General features: G+C 40.1%; 1 protein-coding gene across 3 annotated transcripts in view; it reads right to left on the bottom strand.

Annotated features, from left to right (window-relative positions):
* The window catches only part of SGCD (sarcoglycan delta), a 568,809-nt gene that overhangs the window by 367,549 nt on the left and 181,514 nt on the right, over positions 1-19,746 (bottom strand). For all 3 annotated transcript variants that reach the window (XM_004737739.2, XM_004737738.3, XM_004737737.3), the window contains exon 2: positions 2,647-2,835. In XM_004737739.2, the coding sequence (XP_004737796.1) occupies positions 2,647-2,835 (189 nt within the window). The remainder of the gene's footprint in view (positions 1-2,646; positions 2,836-19,746) is intronic.

The raw sequence follows: 19,746 nt of genomic DNA, 5'->3' as shown, positions 1-19,746 counted from the left end.
TGGATATCCGATCTTGGATAAGTTGCCAAGTCCTCCTCCCAAGTACTTTCATTATGACATCATTCTCTTGGTTCATCATTACTCAGAGGGCTTGATTATACTGTGAACTTTCCTAAATTGCGAATCATTAAATATTCCAGAGGTTTAAAAAAATCACTCTTTTCTGTTGACAATATTTTAAAATTCCTGCATAAAATGCTTAACTGTTATCCCATTGATTTCCTTGCTGTTTTAGCCAACGTACTCCAATATAAAATTGGTTAATACTTCATTCTTTCTCAAGATCTTCACTGTCAGTAAATTACTATTTGTGGAATAGAATTATAATTCTAAAAGAATATGTTTTATACTGTGATTGATGGAAAAATATGCTTTTAACTTGCAGGGAAAGATCAATTTTCTGACACTTCAGCTGTATGTGCTCAAATGCATTACGATTATAAAGCACCAATTATGGCTAATAATGGCATTATTCTCACCTCAGTAAGTACTTGGTTTGGTACTGCTTTAAGAACTCCCAACTTTGGCAATCAATTCAGTTAACTACAGGAAATAGCCTATTTCAAATAGATTATTACCTTACTGTCATATTGCTCCCCAAGCTCACATACAATCAGAGTGAATTGTCACTCAGTATACATTTACATATACCTCTCACTATTAAGCTTGCCAGATAAAACACCCTCTAGAATCCATAGTTGTACAGTATCACAATTTTCAAGATTTGAGCTCATATTCCCCACCACTCTCACCCCCAAATCTTTCAGGTTCTAGAAGTTAACTTCACATCAGACTAGGTAAAAAAAAAAAAAAAAAAGTCATAGAACTAGCCCAAATAGCACAGAGAAAAGCTATAGGGGGGGCATTAGTTCCAGCTAAGCTCCAATGGGAAAGTAATAAATTCTACCTTGCTTTTTGGACTCTACCACTCAATTCTCTCACCAGCTAGAATCTGGGAATGCTCCAGAATTTCTTCCAATCCTTCATCTCCTACAACCTAGTTGAGGTACACCAACACCATCTTTTAAATGTCTTTTATGTTTTTATTCTCCATTCTACTGCCCTAGCTTCAATTTTCTCTTAATTAATACTGTAGAACAAAAGCTTTCCACTTAAAAGTTCTTGACACATAAAATAAGAACATCACAGGTGCTTGGGTGGCTTAACTGGTTAAGGGGTCAGCTCTTGATTTTGGCTACAGGTCAAGGTCTTGGGAGTCCTGGGATCAAGTCCAGTATAGGGCTCTGTGCTCAGCAGGGAGTCTCCCTGAGGCTTCTCTCTCTCCTGGTCCCTTGGCCCCTCCCCCCACTCGTGCACACTCCCTCTAAAATAAATAAATCTTTAAAAAATAATAAATAAATAAAAATATCCCAGAACATGCACATCAACAGAGGGCAATTATGGTCCCTTGGATTTAGTACCAGATGGACTCCAGACACATCTTAAAGCCATAAAGTCTTCTCAAAGTTTGTCTGCGAAACACGGGTAAAAATTATTCTCCAGGGTGAGGAGAAAATAAGAAATAGATAAATGGAGCTACAGGAGGATCAAAGGTTTTATCAGGCAGCTCTGGAACATCAGGAAGATGCAGGAAAGAGCCAAAGCGGAAGACATCGCCTCTGCGAGGGCAGGGAAGTACAACCACGCAGATTGGCTTAAGGATAAAGATGAACTTTACAATCCAGAAAAGGCAAAAATCCACTATCCTGTTGGGGATTTTCACATGAAAACCTGCTTGTTAATTGCATTATGGTCAGATTTCTTTACCAAATGGATTATTTTTATTGGCAACCTAATTGTTTCCTTCTGACATCACAAGAAATGAAGGCCATCTCAGGGCAGCAGGTTACTACCCACTATGCGTTCACTCAAAGTGAAAAGTACTTATACTGCCAGAATCTCCAGGCAATCCAGGGATGGGGGGTGGGAAACTCAGAATAACTCCAGAAATCATATTTCCAGAATTTTCTTTTCATTTGAACTTTAACAATAAATGTTCAATATGCATAGTGCCCCTAGCCACCAATAACAAGAATTTCTTCAAAGAAGCATAAGCACAGATTCTTTAAAAAAATTTTTTTAAAAGTGAAGCATAGCTACCCCCTCCTCATTTCCATCCTACTCAGGCAGTGGCAAAGAAAACTGGCCTTTTAAAACCCAAGGAAAATCTTAATTAACCACAGCAGTGAGCTACCAGGTATGTACAGGGAGTTATAACTCTTAGATAACCCACAAAGCCTTATTCTGCTCAGATATCGCTCCCCTCTACCTCAAAAACCCTTTTATACTCCCTCCCAAAATTTGGGAAAACTTAGTTCTTTGAATTTGGCCCATATTTCTTCCTGCATGATTTACTCAAAAGGCTTGGAAACTACAGGATACAGAATCACAGTTATCAAAATGGAGGGAAAGCATCCAAGAGACTGTAAAGGAGGGAAATGCCTCTAACTTGGATTCCCAGCCACTGAGGGAAAGAGATTAGAAAGAGGCAGACCCCCCCATGTAATCGGAACAAAAATGTTTTTTAACCAAATGCCAGGCTTGCAAGATATTTGAATCCTACTACCACCACTTTTCCACATTCCTTCTTGCTCCACACTTTCCCTTCCCCTGAGAAGGGCTAAAGAAACGTGTGTTTTTACTTACAATTGTGAAGTTCATGACTTTGAGAATCCAGATGGTCATGGCCAAGTTCACCAGTATTAAAATCATCAGGAGCAGGACGAAGAAATACAGGCATCTTTTCCGCCAGCCGTAAATGCCCACCTTGTATACCTGTGGCCCCTCGGAGCTGGGCATGGTGCTCCGGTGGTGTGTGTACTGTTCCTGAGGCATCTGAAATAAACGAGGCGAGAGAGAGGCACTCACATTAAACGGCTGAGAGGGGAAGAAAAAAAAAAAGAAAAGAAAAAAAATCAGCTGATGAAGAGATATGGCGGGCTGCTGTCTGTACGTTTCCACCCTCCTGACAACTCCAAAAATCTGTTTCTTCTGGGCAAAAGTGGCTCCTGTGGACGCTGTAGTCTTTCACTTTACGCAGCCACCTCTCGTGATGTGTACTGAGACATCCACGGGCACACACACCATGGGAGGAACAGAACCCCTATGAAGCCATTTTCCAAACAACTCCTAGAATTCCAACCTCTTTGTGAGGGAGACACTCCACCACCTACCCAAATCCTGAGGGTAAAATTGGGAATTTGTCTGAGAAAATAAATGAGTGCCAGGAGTGCATCGTGCTAGTATGATAAGTACTCTTCAGGCATTTATTTGGGGGGTAAAATGATCTTAAATGCAATCATTCTGTACTGCCAGAAAGGCAGGGGAAAACATAACAATTTTCATCTTCCCCCTACTCTAGAATTCAAAGGGATGTTGATGGGCACAGAGTAAGCCTCACTGGACTCAGGAGTCTTCAAGTGATAGCCTATGCTTAAATGCCTCCCTTGTCAGAAACCTCAGTACTTTGATGTGAGGGGTTACACAATTCCAGTTGTGGTCAATCAACTAACTTACTTATTATTTTCAATCAACTCATTTAATTAATAAACATATAGGAGGCTCAAAGTCAAGGAAGATGTGAATATGCCTTCCAGGAGCTTACAGGCTAATGGGAGGAATGAACTCGTTAAGCAATGATTATAGTACAGGGAGATAAGTTAGAAAAATATTTGTCAGTATTAAGTAATAGACTAATCCCCCTTAAAGTAAGGAAGCTTCCCCTAATCCCTGCTGTTGACAAAATGATCTTTATACTAGCACTACTAATTAGGTGTCAACACAAATCAAAGTAAATTTATCACTTCCATAAAACTCTAAAAGCCAAACAAGTTTTAAAATTAAATACAAACAAAGCTACTAATGGGTACCATTCAAAATGGACAGTAACGGATTCCCACAAAGGATAATGATTTCCTGAAACTAAGTGGCATCATGCGGTACCCAGGGCTCTAGCACAGCATCCTCAGAGTAGATCACCCCTACTCTGTCATGTGTCACGTGACAACACAGCCCCGACTGCTTTTTTTCCATGCAAATATCTGCCCAACCTTTATTCAGAGATCTTTACTTCATTTGGCCCTCTTGTAAGCATACTGCATTCCCTAAGAATGAAGCTTCCTTCTATTTATGTTCATCTTAGTCAACAGCAATTAAATTTGTGGGCCGCCTGGGTGGCTCAGTCACTTAAGCATCTGACTCTTGGTTTTGGCTCAGGTCCTGATCACAGTGTCCTGAGACTGAGCCCTGTATGGGGCTCTGGGCTCAGCATAGCGTCTGCTTGAGATTCTCTCTCCCTCTCCCTCCCTCCCACTCACTTTTTCTCTTAAATAAATAAAAATATTGAAAAAATATATCAATTAAGGGTACCTGGGTGGCTCAGTGGTTAAAGCCTCTGCCTTCAGCTCAGGTCATGATCCCAGAGTCCTGGGATGGAGCCCCACGTCAGGCTCTCTGCTTGGCAGGGAGCCTGCCTCCCCCCACCTTTCTGCCTGCATCTCTGCCTACTTGTGATCTCTGTCTGTCAAGTAAATAAATAAAATCTTTAAAAAATATATATATCAATTAAGTGCATCCTATGTGGTACAAAAGTGACCATGGTGACAAACTTAATGTGGGTTCCTAACATCACATCCTTGGTTGCTAGGTCATCTTTCAGATGGGTTGGAATGTGATTACTTTACAATTTTTAGATAATCATTAAAATGTACACATAAAATCTAAAATCCCCTTAAGAACCCAAGGCCTTTGGACATCCATGGAATTCCACTGAAAAACGCAGTACATTTTTATTTATGGTCAATGGAAATTCTCAGTGAAGTCCTGTAGGACATCTGTCTTATTCTAGACACTACTCTAGTGCCAAAATCAGGTCCACACATGAGTATTTTTTTAAATATATGTGTATAGCATGAATGAGTGAAAAAAACAAATGCATAAATGAGGAACGAATGAATGATTTCCTGTCTACTGTAAGAGCTTCTGCTGTCTGGGGGTGTATAAAAGTTTAAGCCAAACACCATGGGAGAATTCATTTTCAGTATCACTGCACATTTTCACACTAGGCTCCCAAAGCACTGGGTTCCCAAGCAAGCAGTGAACTTCCAGTTACACGAGACCTTCCATTTCATAACTCAGCTCCTCAGAATTTTGTAGATTGGGGCTCTGTTATAACAACATGGCAACACAATAAAGTCATCGCTCTTTTTTTTTTTTTTTTGTACACATCAAGATCAGTTAGAAGGGATAAGATTGTCTCCTAATTTTGCAGGAAATTAGGCCTTTCTTTTCCATTAAAATATATTCTGTAAGTTAAGGAAATGAGCAAAGAATCTTAAAATCTTATCTGCAAGGTCTTTTATTGCCAACCAACTAATTTTATGAATGTGCTGATTGAAGACTAGAGCTGACCCCCTTGCACATGGAAATGGGGTTTGTGGTAGGGCAAGGACAAGAAGAACAGTATTGGACTCTTATAGGAATGGTGACCAGTGAGAAATTCCTCACAAAACGGGGTAGAGAAGCTAGAGGTATTGGCACCACACCAGCTGCTTTTTCTTTGACATTTGCCCCAACCAGTGCAGGAATTACTTACTTTAGCTATAAAGTGGAAATGACATGTTCAGTCAATACTTACAAGAGACTGGGAATACGGGTATCACATCTGATTTTTTTCTTGCAAAAATTAGATATTAGATATTGACAGAATGCAGTGATTACCTCTATTAGGGTTTCTCAATGCTGGATGTACATCAGAGAAAGCCATGGAGATTTTAAAAACCTACATGCTCAGGTCATTTCAATAATAGTCCCATAGGTAGGACCCAAGCACCAGCATTTTTAAAGGGCCCCGTGCAATCTTCAAGTATAGGCAAGGTCGCATACCACTGGTCTAGAACAATGTCTTTGAAGCCTGACTATGCATCAGGCTCTAAGATAAACTTCTAACAAACACAAATTCAATTTCTGAGCTCTACAATGGAATTAGAATTGTCAAAGGAAAATTTTCTTTAGGTTATGCCAAGTATTTGGGACTACTACTTCTTAAAAAAAAAAAAAAAGGCCTTTGATCTGTTTTTTTTGTTGTTGTTTTTTTAAATTTATTTGACAGAGAGAAATCACAAGTAGACATAGAGGCAGGTAGAGAGAGAGAGAGGGAAGCAGGTTCCCTGCTGAGCAGAGAGCCCGATGCAGGACCCGATCCCAGGACCCTGAGAGCATGACCTGAGCCGAAGGCAGCGGCTTAACCCACTGAGCCACCCAGGCACCCCTGATCTGTTTTTTAATAGTATGACCATTTCCAGACAAAAAGCTTGAAGCAAATTCTAGAATATAATAAAGAAAAAAAAAAGCAGAACTTTCTGAGGGCTTGGAAGAGAACTTGGACTCCTAGGAACCACAGATTTTGCCCACCATGTTTACTGACTAGCTGAGGTGATTGAGCCAGGAAGGGGAAGTAGTTCTCTTTCACATCAGGCAACAAATTAAAAGCTGAATGGGAATTAGAACTCAGATCCCTGTGCGTGTGTAGTAGCTGTTCTGCCTGTCACCAGGACTCTAGAGTCTCCACCACACCAACTGTCTACTTTAATGAGCCACATAAAACAAAAATGCACGTGTGCCACTCAGAAGGGAAGGGAAAAAAGAAAGAACAGGGAAGGGAGAGAGCAATTTTTGTACAAATGGTGCCAAGAGGAAGCCATGCCAACCAAACGTAAGGAAATGGAGAGGTCTATTAATTATGCTACATAGAAAAGGAAAATTTAGATATGCTGAGTACATTAATTTTTCAAGGCAAAACTGAAACATGTTCAGATGATAAAAACATAAGAAGAAAGATAACCTCCACTCTATGTTTCTTTTTGATCCTCCCCAGTAGAAAACCCTCCAGGGAATGAAGCTGAAGGTTAAGGTCCGCTCACGGCCAGGCCCCTTTCATGACTCTGGGAGGCATCCAAAGTAATGCATTAACAGTATCATCCATTTTTATAAAATTGTTTAAAGTAAGATGTTTTAATTGCAACTAGTTAAGACCTTGTACCTTTCAAACCCCCTTTTTGTTGGGTGTCTTTGGAGGATTTCCATTAATTTAGGAGTTTCAGCTAAGGCAAACTGGGGATTCCTATGGTTTGGGTATAGTAGTAAATGTTTGTATGAGGGGTCCCTGGGTGGCTCAGTGAGTTAAAGTCTCTGCCTTCAGCTCAGGTCATGATCCCAGGGTCCTGGGATCGAGCCCCGCATCGGGCTCTCTGCTCTGCAGGGAGCCGGATTCCTTCCTTCTCCCTCTCTGCTTGCTTCTCTGCCTACTTGTGATTTCTCTCTTTCTGTCAAATAAATAAAATCTTTAAAAAAAAAAAAAAAAAGAAAAAAATTTGTATTATTTGCAGAAACTTCCTTGTAGAGGTACCTTATATCTAGCCCTCCTAGCATAGGAATGCTTCCAGAAATTCTTCCTCCATCTTTGATGTCAACTCACCAAGCTGACTGTCGTGAAGGTACAGGACCAAAGTACACAACATGACGTAAATGTGTTTTATAAGGGCCAGCACCAGAAATACATGGGTAGTACAAAAGCCAGAAGCTAGGTGAATTTTTTTTTTCAATCATCAGATATGTAAAATTTTAAGTAGGATTCAATTCTGACACCTAGTCAAAACAAATTCTCTCCTGACAAGAATATATCCAATTCAGCATATAACATGATAAATGCTCTACCCCATTTTTTTAATGGGAATCATGGAAAATAGAGTCAGAATTTTTATGTGTACAGGTTATGCGCACTGTGTTTATATTCTGTATGTAAAGTTGCATGTTTTATACATCACAACCAGCAATTAAAATAAAAAACAACACCACCACCTCAGTTCGTTGAAATTGCCGTAAGAGACAATGATCTTTCTATTGTCTGTACAAGAAAGTGATAGTGCCAAACAGCTGTCATATGAAGAAGCGATCAAAGGCTACGCAACCAAAAAAGTGTAGAAAAAGTATGTCAGTTAATTATTCACAATATTATTTTTCAAGATTGCATGATAAGCCTTTTAAAAATTAATAATTTAATTTCCTTTCTCATTCTAAGTATATTCATGTTTTTAATTTGTTTGTGTTGCTAATTTTTTAGGTTTTTTTCTTCCCCCCTTAAAACAGCCCAACAAACTAGGCTTCTGGCATCACAAAACCTGGATCCTTCTCTATTCCTGCCCACAAAGGACCCCGATATATGGCAAGACCTCAGTGTGACACCGCCATGAGATACCCCCCTCCCCAGCTGAGCACAGTGGGTGGTACTGTTATCTGTCTTTCGCTGAGAGTGATTTTCAGACTTTTGAGTAGGTAAGAACACCTTGCAGAAGTTGATTAAATGCACATTTCTAGGCCCCATACCAAGAAATTCTAATTCAGTAAGTCTATGCATCCCAGGAACCTGTGTTTTTAACATGTACTAAAATCGATTCTGAGACTTGTGGCCCAGAGACCATGCTTTGAGAGCATGAATTTAGATCCAACATAGAGATATATTGCTGGCCCAGCCTTTGCCTCTACTTGCACTATTTCTCATGAGATCACCTATTTTCCTCCCATGACTATACACACACACACATATATATAATATATATATATATATATATATATATATATATTTACACACAAACACACACACACACACACACATTTTTTTTTTAACTCTGCCATTCTTCACATTTTCACTGTGCTCCTACCCTGTAATTTTCATTTCTACTGTCCTCTTTCAGCATTATATTGAATATTACACCTTTTGCAAACTTCGGCATCTTAGCTTTTAAACATGCAGAGATATTATCTGTCATGAAAAAGAAATCTCAACTTACCTTCTGGGGTTGGGGTACACTAGGCATGTGAATTTTACAAAGGAGTTCCTCTCTGCAAATTTACACTCTCATCTTGGGAATCCTAAGACTAGTACTGTCCATCAGTCTTTGGAACCTCTTTACTGTTCTACAACATGTTTTACAATGATATAGGTTATCCATATAGGTTATCCCTCTGAAAATATCCTAAGTGCTTTTAAGTATTTAAAAGTTCTTTGTACCAGGGCACCAGTGGCTCAGCTGGATAAGCTTCTGCTTTCTGCTCAGCTCATGATTCCAGGGTCCTGGGGCTGATTGAGTCCAGCACTGAGTTCCATGTTCATCAGGGAGCCTGCCTCTCCCTCTGCCTGCTGCTTCCCCTACTTGTGCTGGCTTGCTGTCTCTCTCTCACACACAAATAAATAAAATCTCAAAAATAAATACATAAAAAAATAAGTAAGTATATGTTCTTTGAACTACAGTAGCACCTACACAAGGATGTGTTTATGTGTGTAATTACATGAAATTATATGTGCGCATGTATATACATGCATAGTTATTTGATGAATGAGTAAAATTCAAGCCAAGACTCTTCCAAGAACAAAAGGCTGTAAGGTCACAAGTAAAAGAATAAAAACTGACACACGTTGACTTCCTTTCCAAATGCGCATATGATTATACTGATGTAAAGTAGGCTGAAATCCAAAGCATGAGTCCATTCCTTTATGGGGCTATTTTCAGTGTTCACTTGTTCATAAACATAGCTAGTTGACACAGATAATCTATTTCTTGAACACAAAACGCAACAGAGTTATATTTTCCAGAAAACGAATACGGAACTTTCTCCTGTTTTTTGTTGTTTTTGCCATTAGATAGGGAGGAACTACAGAGAGTCAAGGCAATGCCATAATATAATCATGGATTAATTACATAGATTATATATAATATATATAATCTAAATATAATAGCTACTGCTATTATATATTATAAATATTAAAATAAATGATATGTCATATTATCATATCATATAATATGTCATATATCATATAATATGTCATATATCATATTATTATTTTGTTTATTTATATATTATTATTAATCATTAATTATTATAATATATTATATATTATATTATAATAGATGTTGAGTTTTCAAAGAAGGACATTTTGGAGGGGCATATTACTAAAGCATGAGAGCTGTAACCTCATGGTCCCACAATTCAAATGTTCTTATCTGAGATCATGTAACATTACAGAATCAAGGCCTGATACTAATTTAATATGTCAGTCTCAAGGGCAGTATTTGTCTTAATGACCTGGACTTGTGAACAACCTCTTGTACTATGTGGCTCTGTTTCACTTAGGCCACCTCAGCCACCACCCACACTTTAGGGACTTTCTGATGCCTATGACACTGCTGAATGGCCTCATAAATGCCCAACATCAGTCAAGGGCACTGCTGGAGGATTTGTACAAACCCCACATTCGTGGTGAAGTCCTCACAAGATCCTCAAGCCAGAGCCAGCCTAACTGGTCCCTGAACCCAGTAGCTATTTCTCCTCTAATTAAGGAAGCTGAATTTTATGTTCAGCTTAAGCTCACCAACACTAAGCTTCAGAGTGCTAAGTCCCACTTCTTTGACAAGCTTTGACGTCTTAACACAGAAGCTTGACTGATTGTACTCAAGCAGTCATACATTCTATACCCCATTGACCTCCTTCCTAAATCTAATTGGTACCAAATAGCTGCTAGACAATCCTATACTGCCCCAGTTCTTACATTTCATCAGTTGATCTAAAAAAGATGGAAGGGCCTGGGGCAGAAACTCACAGAGCTGGCAAACTGTGTGAGGCTGAGTAAGGAGTCCAGGCTCATACTGATGTAAGCCCTTGCTTTGCCGGTATTCAGGGTTTTCATTTCAACAGGCTTCTTCTCCAGGAGAAGAACACGTGTTTTCCTCTTCTCCCGCTGCCCCAATAAAAGAGATACCTAGAAAGCTTCTGCACAGAAAAGGAAACACTCAAAAAAACAAAGAGGCAACCCACGGAATGGGAGAAGATATTTGCGAATGACAGTACAGACAAAAGGTTGATATCCAGGATCTATAATGAACTCCTCAAACTCAACACACACAAAACAGACAATCATATCAAAAAAATGGGCAGAAGATATGAACAGAGACTTCTCCAATGAAGACATACAAATGGCTATCAGACACATGAAAAAATGCTCATCATCACTAGCCATCAGGGAGATTCAAATTAAAACCACATTGAGATATCACCTTACACCAGTTAGAATGGCCAAAATTAACAAGACAGGAAACAACATGTGTTGGAGAGGATGTGGAGAAAGGGGAACCCTCTTACACTGTTGGTGGGAATGCAAGTTGGTGCAGCCTCTTTGGAGAATAGTGTGGGGATTCCTCAAGAAATTAAAAATAGAACTTCCCTATGAACCTGCCATTGCACTACTGGGTATTTACCCCAAAGATACAGATGTCGTGAAAAGAAGGGCCATCTGTACCCCAATGTTTATAGCAGCAATGGCCATGGTCGCCAAACTGTAGAAAGAACCAAGATGCCCTTCAACGGACGAATGGATAAGGAAGATGTGGTCCATATACACTATGGACTATTATGCCTCCATCAGAAAGGATGAATACCCAACTTTTGTATCAACATGGATGGGACTGGAAGAGATTATGCTGAGTGAAATCAGTCAAGCAGAGAGAGTCAATAATCATATGGTTTCACTTATTTGTGGAGCATAACAAATAACATGGAGGACAAGGGGAGTTAGAGAGGAGAAGGGAGTTGGGGGAAATTGGAAGGGGAGGTAAACCATGAGAGACTATGGACTCTAAAAAACAATCTTAGGGGTTTGAATTGGCGGGTGGGTGGGAGGTTGGAGTACCAGGTGGTGGGTATTATAGAGGGCACGGATTGCATGGAGCACTGGGTGTGGTGAAAAAACAATGAATACTGTTATGCTGAAAATAAATAAAAAAACAAATTTAAAAAAAAAGAAAGAAAGAAACAGAAAAAAAAAAGAGATACCTAGAGAATGATTACAAAATCTACTAAATCTACAAGATCTACTAAATCTACATTATTCACCTACTACAGAGGATCACATTCTGTTTTGAGAGATGATTAAAAAATAATCTACAACCTTTCTAAAGACACAAATAATGCCATTAAGTTTCCTGATGATTTTTCTCTTGGACCTATAAAATTTGGGGGCCATGATCTGCTCTACTAATAAGGTAGAGTAGAGAACAAGGAGGCACTGACATGCATTTTACTAATGCTTGCTAGGCTCCTCTGCCCACTAGGCTTTACAAGTGTCTTGTTCCATAAGGGAATTTATGGGCGGGCCAACAAGCGCAACTCTGTAAAAGCTACACACGAGAGGGAAGAAACATGGCAGAAGACAGACCCGGCCTTCGAGGAAATCCCCATCGCAATCTATATTTTCAATAAAAGAATATTTTTGATCACCTACTATGTGCCAAGTACCAGAGCAGATCCTAGGGATACAATGGTCTTCAAAAGAATGGGTAGGATTGCTTTTCTGCCTTCTTCAAGCTCGTACTTTCACAGGAAAGATGGAGGATACTCAAGTAAACAGATAAAGCCCTTATAACTAGGAAAGGTGCTTTGAAAGAAACTGAAGAGGGTTCCACAGTAGAGCATGGAGGGTACCCACTCTGGGCACAGGACGCCATTCTGACAAACTGATGAAAAAGATGAGAGCCAGATGTAGAACATGTTTTTCAGCAGAGGACATAGCAAGCATTCTGGCCTGAAGGGCCTGCTTCAATTAAGCAGGGTGGCTGGCAAGGTGGGCACTAGTGAGCTCAGGACAGAGGAGGACCAGGTTTGAAGAAAGTTTGTGGCCCCACTACACCTCACCTTGTAGGTTATGATAAGGAATGGCCCATAATAATAATTCTATCATCTTCTTCAAAAATAAGATAAATAATACCAATCAAGTGAGCCAGAGTTTGTGGCTTATGATGTTGTGTGTTCATATTTCCAGCACATTTACAAGTAAACACAAATCACATAACTGTGTATGGTTATAACCAATTTATGGAAATAGGCACAAATTCCCCCACAGCTGCATCACATATCTGGAGTCTGGGAGGAATCACAGTCATTTCGGACTAACTTGGCACATAAATAGTTTTCCATTAGCCATGTTAATTTTGAGGTCTCTGATTTAAAACTATCTGTTTTCTAGGGTTGTTTTCATTCAGCCATCCATACAACACATTAGTCTTGGTTTGTTAATACTTGGCACAATTTAGACAATTGTAACAAACTCGTCTCTTTTAGTTATGATATAATAATCAACACTATTTTCCGGTAAAATTCATCCATGAGAGTAAATGCTTGTATGTGTGAAATGGTCTAAGAACTGAGAATGGCAGCTTCTTTTTAAGGACATTTGTGGATTAATTTAAAAGTTATGGTTCCATATTTCAGTTTTCTAAGAATTGGAGGAAGTGTTGAATAATTTTTACTGAAAAAAAAAACAGACAAGTACATATATTTAAAAAGGCTTAAGAGTATAAAGTCAAGAAAAAATGTTTTTAAAGACTTACTTGTTTGAGAGAGAGACTGAGAGTGTGTGCATGAGGGGGGTACAGAAGGAGAGGGAGAGAGAAAGACTCTCAAGCAGACCCCCCACTGAGTGTGGAGCCCAATGTGGGGCTCGATTTCCTGACCCTGAGATCCTGACCTGAGCTGAAACCAACCGTTGGATGCTCAATCGACTGAACTACCCATATGCCCCTCAAGAAATTTTTCTTTCACACTTTTAGCTTCCCTCCAGAGAATCAGCTATTACCAGCTTTTTAAAATCTTTATAGCCATGTTCAACACACAGGCAGGCTTAATTCAATATGGACATTAAATATGTACACACACATTTAAATGTTTCTTTTTTACACCAAGAAGGGCAAATTTAATGCTCTTTATTGTTCTGAATCTAACTCGGCCCACTTAATACAGCTAAGTGATAGTCCCATGAAAACAGAGACATTTGTACTTTTTTAAGTCAAACAGTTTTACATTATATAGATGCAGGATATTTAACTTAGCCAACTCCTTAGTTATGAACATTGAGGTTGTTTCCAATAATTTTTTGTTTCCAAGGCTTATTTTAACAAATAAATCATTATCAGATATTATCCTATATGGCAGTAGACATTAGCAGTAAAAAGATGCCCTGCTTCTTAGACCTTCCAGTCTAGTGGAGGCAACAATAAAGAGAAAATAAACAAATATGTAATTTTAAACTTAGCCTTGAGAAAAAGTCTTTGCAAGGAATAAAGGAAAGCAGGAGAAGGGGGGCAAACAATGAGTGGAAGGCTCCTGTTTCTAGGATGGTCAGGGAATACTCTGTAGTTGAGAGATTTGTGAAAAAGCATCAACGAATAAGAAAGTACATCATAAGGACATCTGGAGGAAGCACTCTGGTCAGAGAAACAATATAAGCAAGTGCAAAGGCCCAGAGGTGGTATTTTACTGGGCAGTGTGAAGGACAAGGTGGCTAGACTCCAGAGCAAAGACGGGGGAAAGTGTTTGACAATCAGTTTGTGAGTGCAGGCAGAAGGGATGCACACTGGGTCTTACAAACCACAGTGAAACCCTGAACTAGAATACAGATTGCGATAGTAACTATCAGAAAACCGAGGCATCAGAAGAAGATCTGATCTTCATGTTGCAATCACTCCAGCTGGTCTATAAGAGACAGACTCCTGAGATGAGAACGCAGGTGGAGAAACCAGGCCCCTGTGACTACTGCTATCACCCAGGGTCAGGGGGACAAGAGCCCAGACCAGGGCAGCGGTGAAAGAGAAGTTGGCAAGCTAGTACTGTATTCCAAGGCTATCTGGAAAGTAGAGCTAATGGGTTCACTGCTACCAGAGGCAAAGAATGAGGGCAGGAAAAGGAGAGCAGTTGGGGAATGCTAAGGATCTGTTGTGTGCACCTGGGTGAAAGATGGTTCCATCCCCATCATGATGGGGAACAATGGGGCATAGAAGGCTCACGGGCAGGAGGCAAATGGAGAGTGTTGGGGGGTAAGGAGAGATAAACCATTGTTGAGTTAAGCTGATTTTGAAATGTACAGAAAAATCCATGTGGGTAGTATCCCAAAGGGACTTTGATAGGAGTCTGGAATTCAGGGGAAAGATGGGGCATAGTGATTAAGTGTTAAGTCTCCTGTAAATGACTGTTATTTAAAGCACCAGGAATAGTGCATACATGTTTCCTATATGTCCAAATACTCCTCTCAGAGAAGTCCTGAGAAGTCAAATTGCTTCGTCAGGCTATGACGTAGCGGGGAGAGGGGTACTGTTTCTTATAGATATTAACAGAGTTCTCCTCCAAAGTATGAGATGCCTTATATTTAAATTCAAAATATTTCTTTCTGGTGAACTGGAAGATATTTCAGTATAATTACGACCAATCTCACTGTCCCTGACATTTAGAAGTCTGAAGGAAGTCTGCTGAGATAGCTGTAGATGGAAATATATTTTTGAAACACACACACATATTTGTACCAGGCATCATTAGAGGTATGAGCTCATACATTTCTGACAACACTCTGGGAGATGAATATGATTAAAGCTATGTCATAAATTAAGATCCTAAGGTACTGAAGAGTAAAGGAAAATCCTCAAGGACAGCTCTAATTAATAAGTTGGTTAAGGTCTTGACTCAGACTGAGGTCCAGTTTTCTTTCCATTGAGCATGGAATGTAGCAAAGACCTGCCTTTCCCTGAACGTAACCCAAAGAGGTTAGAATTACCATCTATGTGTACTTAGCGTGGCGTGCACTGAAAATGGCGTAAGTGATGGCACTACTGGAAAAATCTGTTTACCTTCAGCCACTCCCATGGGACTGTTCTGGGCAATTGGAATACATCAGTGAGCTCAAACATAGATGCCTCATCTCACAGCAGTGGTAGGAGGCAGTGATGGGAGAGACAGATAAACATGAAAGCCAAAGTGTATTATACTTAGATTACCAGGGATGAATATGATGGTGAAGGACCCTCCCCCCCACCACCACCAAAAAAAGGAAGTCAGATCAGTTGTCCAGGGATGGAGTGGGGAGCAGAGCAAGTTAAATTTTTTAAAGCCTGGGAAATGTTAACCTCATGGAGAAGGTCGTGTTAGAGTGGACTTGAAGGAACCTTGGGGGTCTGACGTTTGGCTAAATGTAGTTCTTGATGTGGCAGGTTGAGGACTAGAAGGGAATGTGGAACTGAACACCCTTCAAGAGGACAAATAATTTCAAACACCTGACTGCAATTTTAATGATGTCATTTGCACACGCAAACGAAGCTACATCCATCCACCATGGTCTCCCCGATGGACAGCTTTCTTAACAGGAGTCACAATCCTTTTACAGCAAACCAGCTGTATTGTACAAGGCCAACCCTCCAATGCCTGCGATGACTCCGACCAGAAGCAGATAATGACAATCCCAGTCGAGCCACTCTAGCTCTTCTGTGCCTTGGGGACCAAGCAATATAATAAAATAATAATGACCAGAACTCAAACACTTAAGACCAGACAATGAGACCCAAGCATGAAGGGAACACAGGCAATAGGGAACCCAAATCATTATTTAACAGATGACAAAACTAGATTCAGGAAAATCACAGGGTAAGTCAGGAACAAGGCCAAGGCTGGCCCAAGACATAACCACATGTTCCCCCACAAATTCCTGGCTTCAAGCTTTTCAACTGTTTGACGTCACCTTCATCAACCACCAGGCACACACCTTTTGAACAACAACCAGAGGCGGATCACAACACAGCCATCGGTTTGCCAGCACAAAGACAGGACGCTACACTGATGACCAACCTTTGTGTAATGGCTAACATGTAACAGACACTGTTTGACATAGTTTACTGAACTTCCTTAATCCTCACAGTCCTATCATTCTGAGGTAGGTACTATTATTATTCCCATTTTACAACTGAGGCAACTGAAAAACAGAGAGCTTAAATCACCAACTCAGACTCACTCGGCGTGTTAAAGTCAGCAAGACTTCAAACCTGGAGTGTCTTGCCGAAAGACCAGGTCTCTTACTTCTTGTGTTAAAGGCTTCCACACCCATGTGTATACTTGGTCAGAAAAGCATGAGGATTCATTCAAAACATGTTCTTGGTAACAGTCTGAGCTTGATTTTCTCAATATGGATATTCATTTTAACAAAAGTCATTAAAAAAAAAGGCAATTCATCAATGCTACAAATACTACAGCAACTACTGTATTTCAGGCAGGGTACGCATTCCCTAAGTACAGACAGTTTTCCCAGATAATAAGCCATCTCTCTGAAGTCTCTGAAACCCGCAAACTTTCACAGCATCATGAAAAACAGCTACAACAAATGAGGCAAATCCTTTTATAGTGATTTGATAGTTGCATAAAATTAGCATTGATCCAGTAGATTCTTCCTTGACAATGGTGTTTGGTAAGGATCTTTAGCTGTGCTCTCGAATATTTGCAAAGACATCTGTGGTCTGAAAGGAAATGCTGTTCCTTTCATTTTTAGCCATGTTATTATTTTTTTACTCAAGGTGTCCAGAAACAAACATGCTAACAATAATAGTGAAGCTATTATGTATTTGGCTAAGTGCCTTGCATGCCTTCATCCATGTACACACACACACACACACACACACACAGGTCTACTGAGCTATAACTGAGTTCCAGTGAAATACACAGATATTAACTACTCAGGTCAAGTTTCACAAATCTGTACATCTGTGTAAATAATAGTCAACCAAAGCAGGCACTGTTTCTATAACCCTAGAAAGTTCTGTCATGTCCTTTCCTAATTAACCCCATCCCCGGAAGCAGTGACCATTCTGATTTCTGTCACATGTAAAATTTGAAATCCCATGTACAAGTCTATGATGTGATTGCTCCAAAGTATACTTGACTTCAAAACCTGTGCTCTAGGCATGCTGTCCTACTGCATTTTGCTGAGCAGATATCTACCCATTTCAACAGTCCCCTCTTAGGAGAGTAAGGTCAAAATGCCTTGCTTTCTTGTATATGTATCTAGAATGGTACTTTATGCACCATCCTTCAAAGAATTGAAAAAAAAATAAGGGTCATTCAAATCACTTTCTATCTTCTGTGGTTCAGACAGAAACCCTATTGAGAGACTATTATTATAAACACCTAGAGATCAGAAGATGTGGTTAGTAAATAGAGTGGACACATACCCTCTCAAAGAAACAGGAACTGCTCAGATTGTACTAAGTGTCAAGCTGTGGGACACCAGACCATGGAAACCCTTCTTCAGCTCCTTCTAGATTATCTATATTTGTACATAATATCTCAGAATTTTTTTTTGTAATTAATCTAAAAAAAAAAAAAAACACTCTGTGATCCCAAATAGTAGAGGTTCAGACTTCCAGTTTGTGACCTGCTGTGTGCATCCTCTTTGTCCACAACAGAAGTGATGGTACAAATCTCTGAAGGTCATGTCCAACTTTCAGAGTTCATGTCTGTCATTACAAGGTCCAAGTTACGAGCAGACCCTGTTCCCAACATTCTTGACCACTGAGGGAAGCAGATGACTTGGGTCTGAACCAACAAAGAACAGAGAAGAAACATTTTCAATAGAGAGGAAAACTGGCAACAGGAAGATAGAATGAAATTTTTTAAAAAGAAAGAGAGAAGGAGCTAGAAAGAGTCCAGACAAGCGACATGATGGCCGACAACCCCAGATGAGAGCAGGAATGAAAGGAACACAGTGTGGCATCGCTTCTTGGCTGTTCCTCAGCTTTAAGCAATCTTCTCTCACTGAACACGCCATGCCCCGCACCACAACCCTACCCAGAGTTAGGACAATGGGGTGGTGCCCAAAGTTCATTTGGGCAAACAAGCTAAAAACTGGTGTTTGCTCACTCTGAGCTCAAGAAGAACAGTTTCAGAGGCTAAAGACTTCCACTCTAGCCAGTAGCAAAGTGTAGGCTTCCCAGGAGTTGAGAAATAGACTATTGGGAAGTCAGGGTCCTCACGAGAGTCTGATCCTATCACTTGGCAAAAGAAAGTGGTCTGAACAGGGAGGGAGTTTCTAATCCCCGGCAATATAGTTTTTATCAGGAAACTGTTCTAATAGGTGCCACTGCATTATCGGTTAAGAAGAAGAATAAAGCCACAGTTTCCACACCCACCCACACACCCGGAGCTACCACCAGCAAAGATTTCTGAGCATACCAATCTCACAGGATTTATACACTTAGTGAACTGTGGTGACACGCTCCTCCCGGAGTCCTGCAAACCTCTCCGACAGCAGGCCAGGGGCCACAGATGACATGGCTTCCTCTATATAAGGCGGTTCACACTTGGCAACAGAAATTTGGAATGATAATGAAGACAATCACCTTTCTGTGTGGCAGCAAAGGTGAAAGAAAGAGGACAGTGGAATCTGTTGAGAAATTTGGGCAACACAGGAAAACTAACTTGGATAAATCGGTATAAAACATTGCTCTCCTCTGCTGATGGTACCCATACTTTTCATCTTGATTTGCATATTTCATTCTTTGCTGGTATCTGTCATGCTCTCTGTTAGTATTAAGTGTGTGTGTGTGTGTGTGTGTGTGTGTGTTTATCTCCTTCTGCTATAATATCAGTCCATCTTCCTTTCTTCTTTCTTAGTGCACTGCTTTTCCCATAAAATCACTCTCTTCTCCCTTGGTTAATAGACGTTTGGTGTTCTCTGTTCATGGAATATGGACTTGGTGGCTGACTGGAACAGAGTCCAGGGAGTCATATTCTTGTCTGGTGGAAGTTAACTAGAATGTGTTCAAGAAGGACAAAGAGAAGAGCATAGGAAAAGATGAGGGACAGATGAAATAAACCAAGATGCCCAGCCTC

This window comes from Mustela putorius, unplaced genomic scaffold (assembly GCF_011764305.1).
Source record: "Mustela putorius furo isolate JIRA1106 unplaced genomic scaffold, ASM1176430v1.1 tig00000407_pilon_pilon_pilon, whole genome shotgun sequence".
Taxonomy (NCBI): domain Eukaryota; kingdom Metazoa; phylum Chordata; class Mammalia; order Carnivora; family Mustelidae; genus Mustela; species Mustela putorius.
This window is presented reverse-complemented; position numbering and strand designations above follow the sequence as displayed.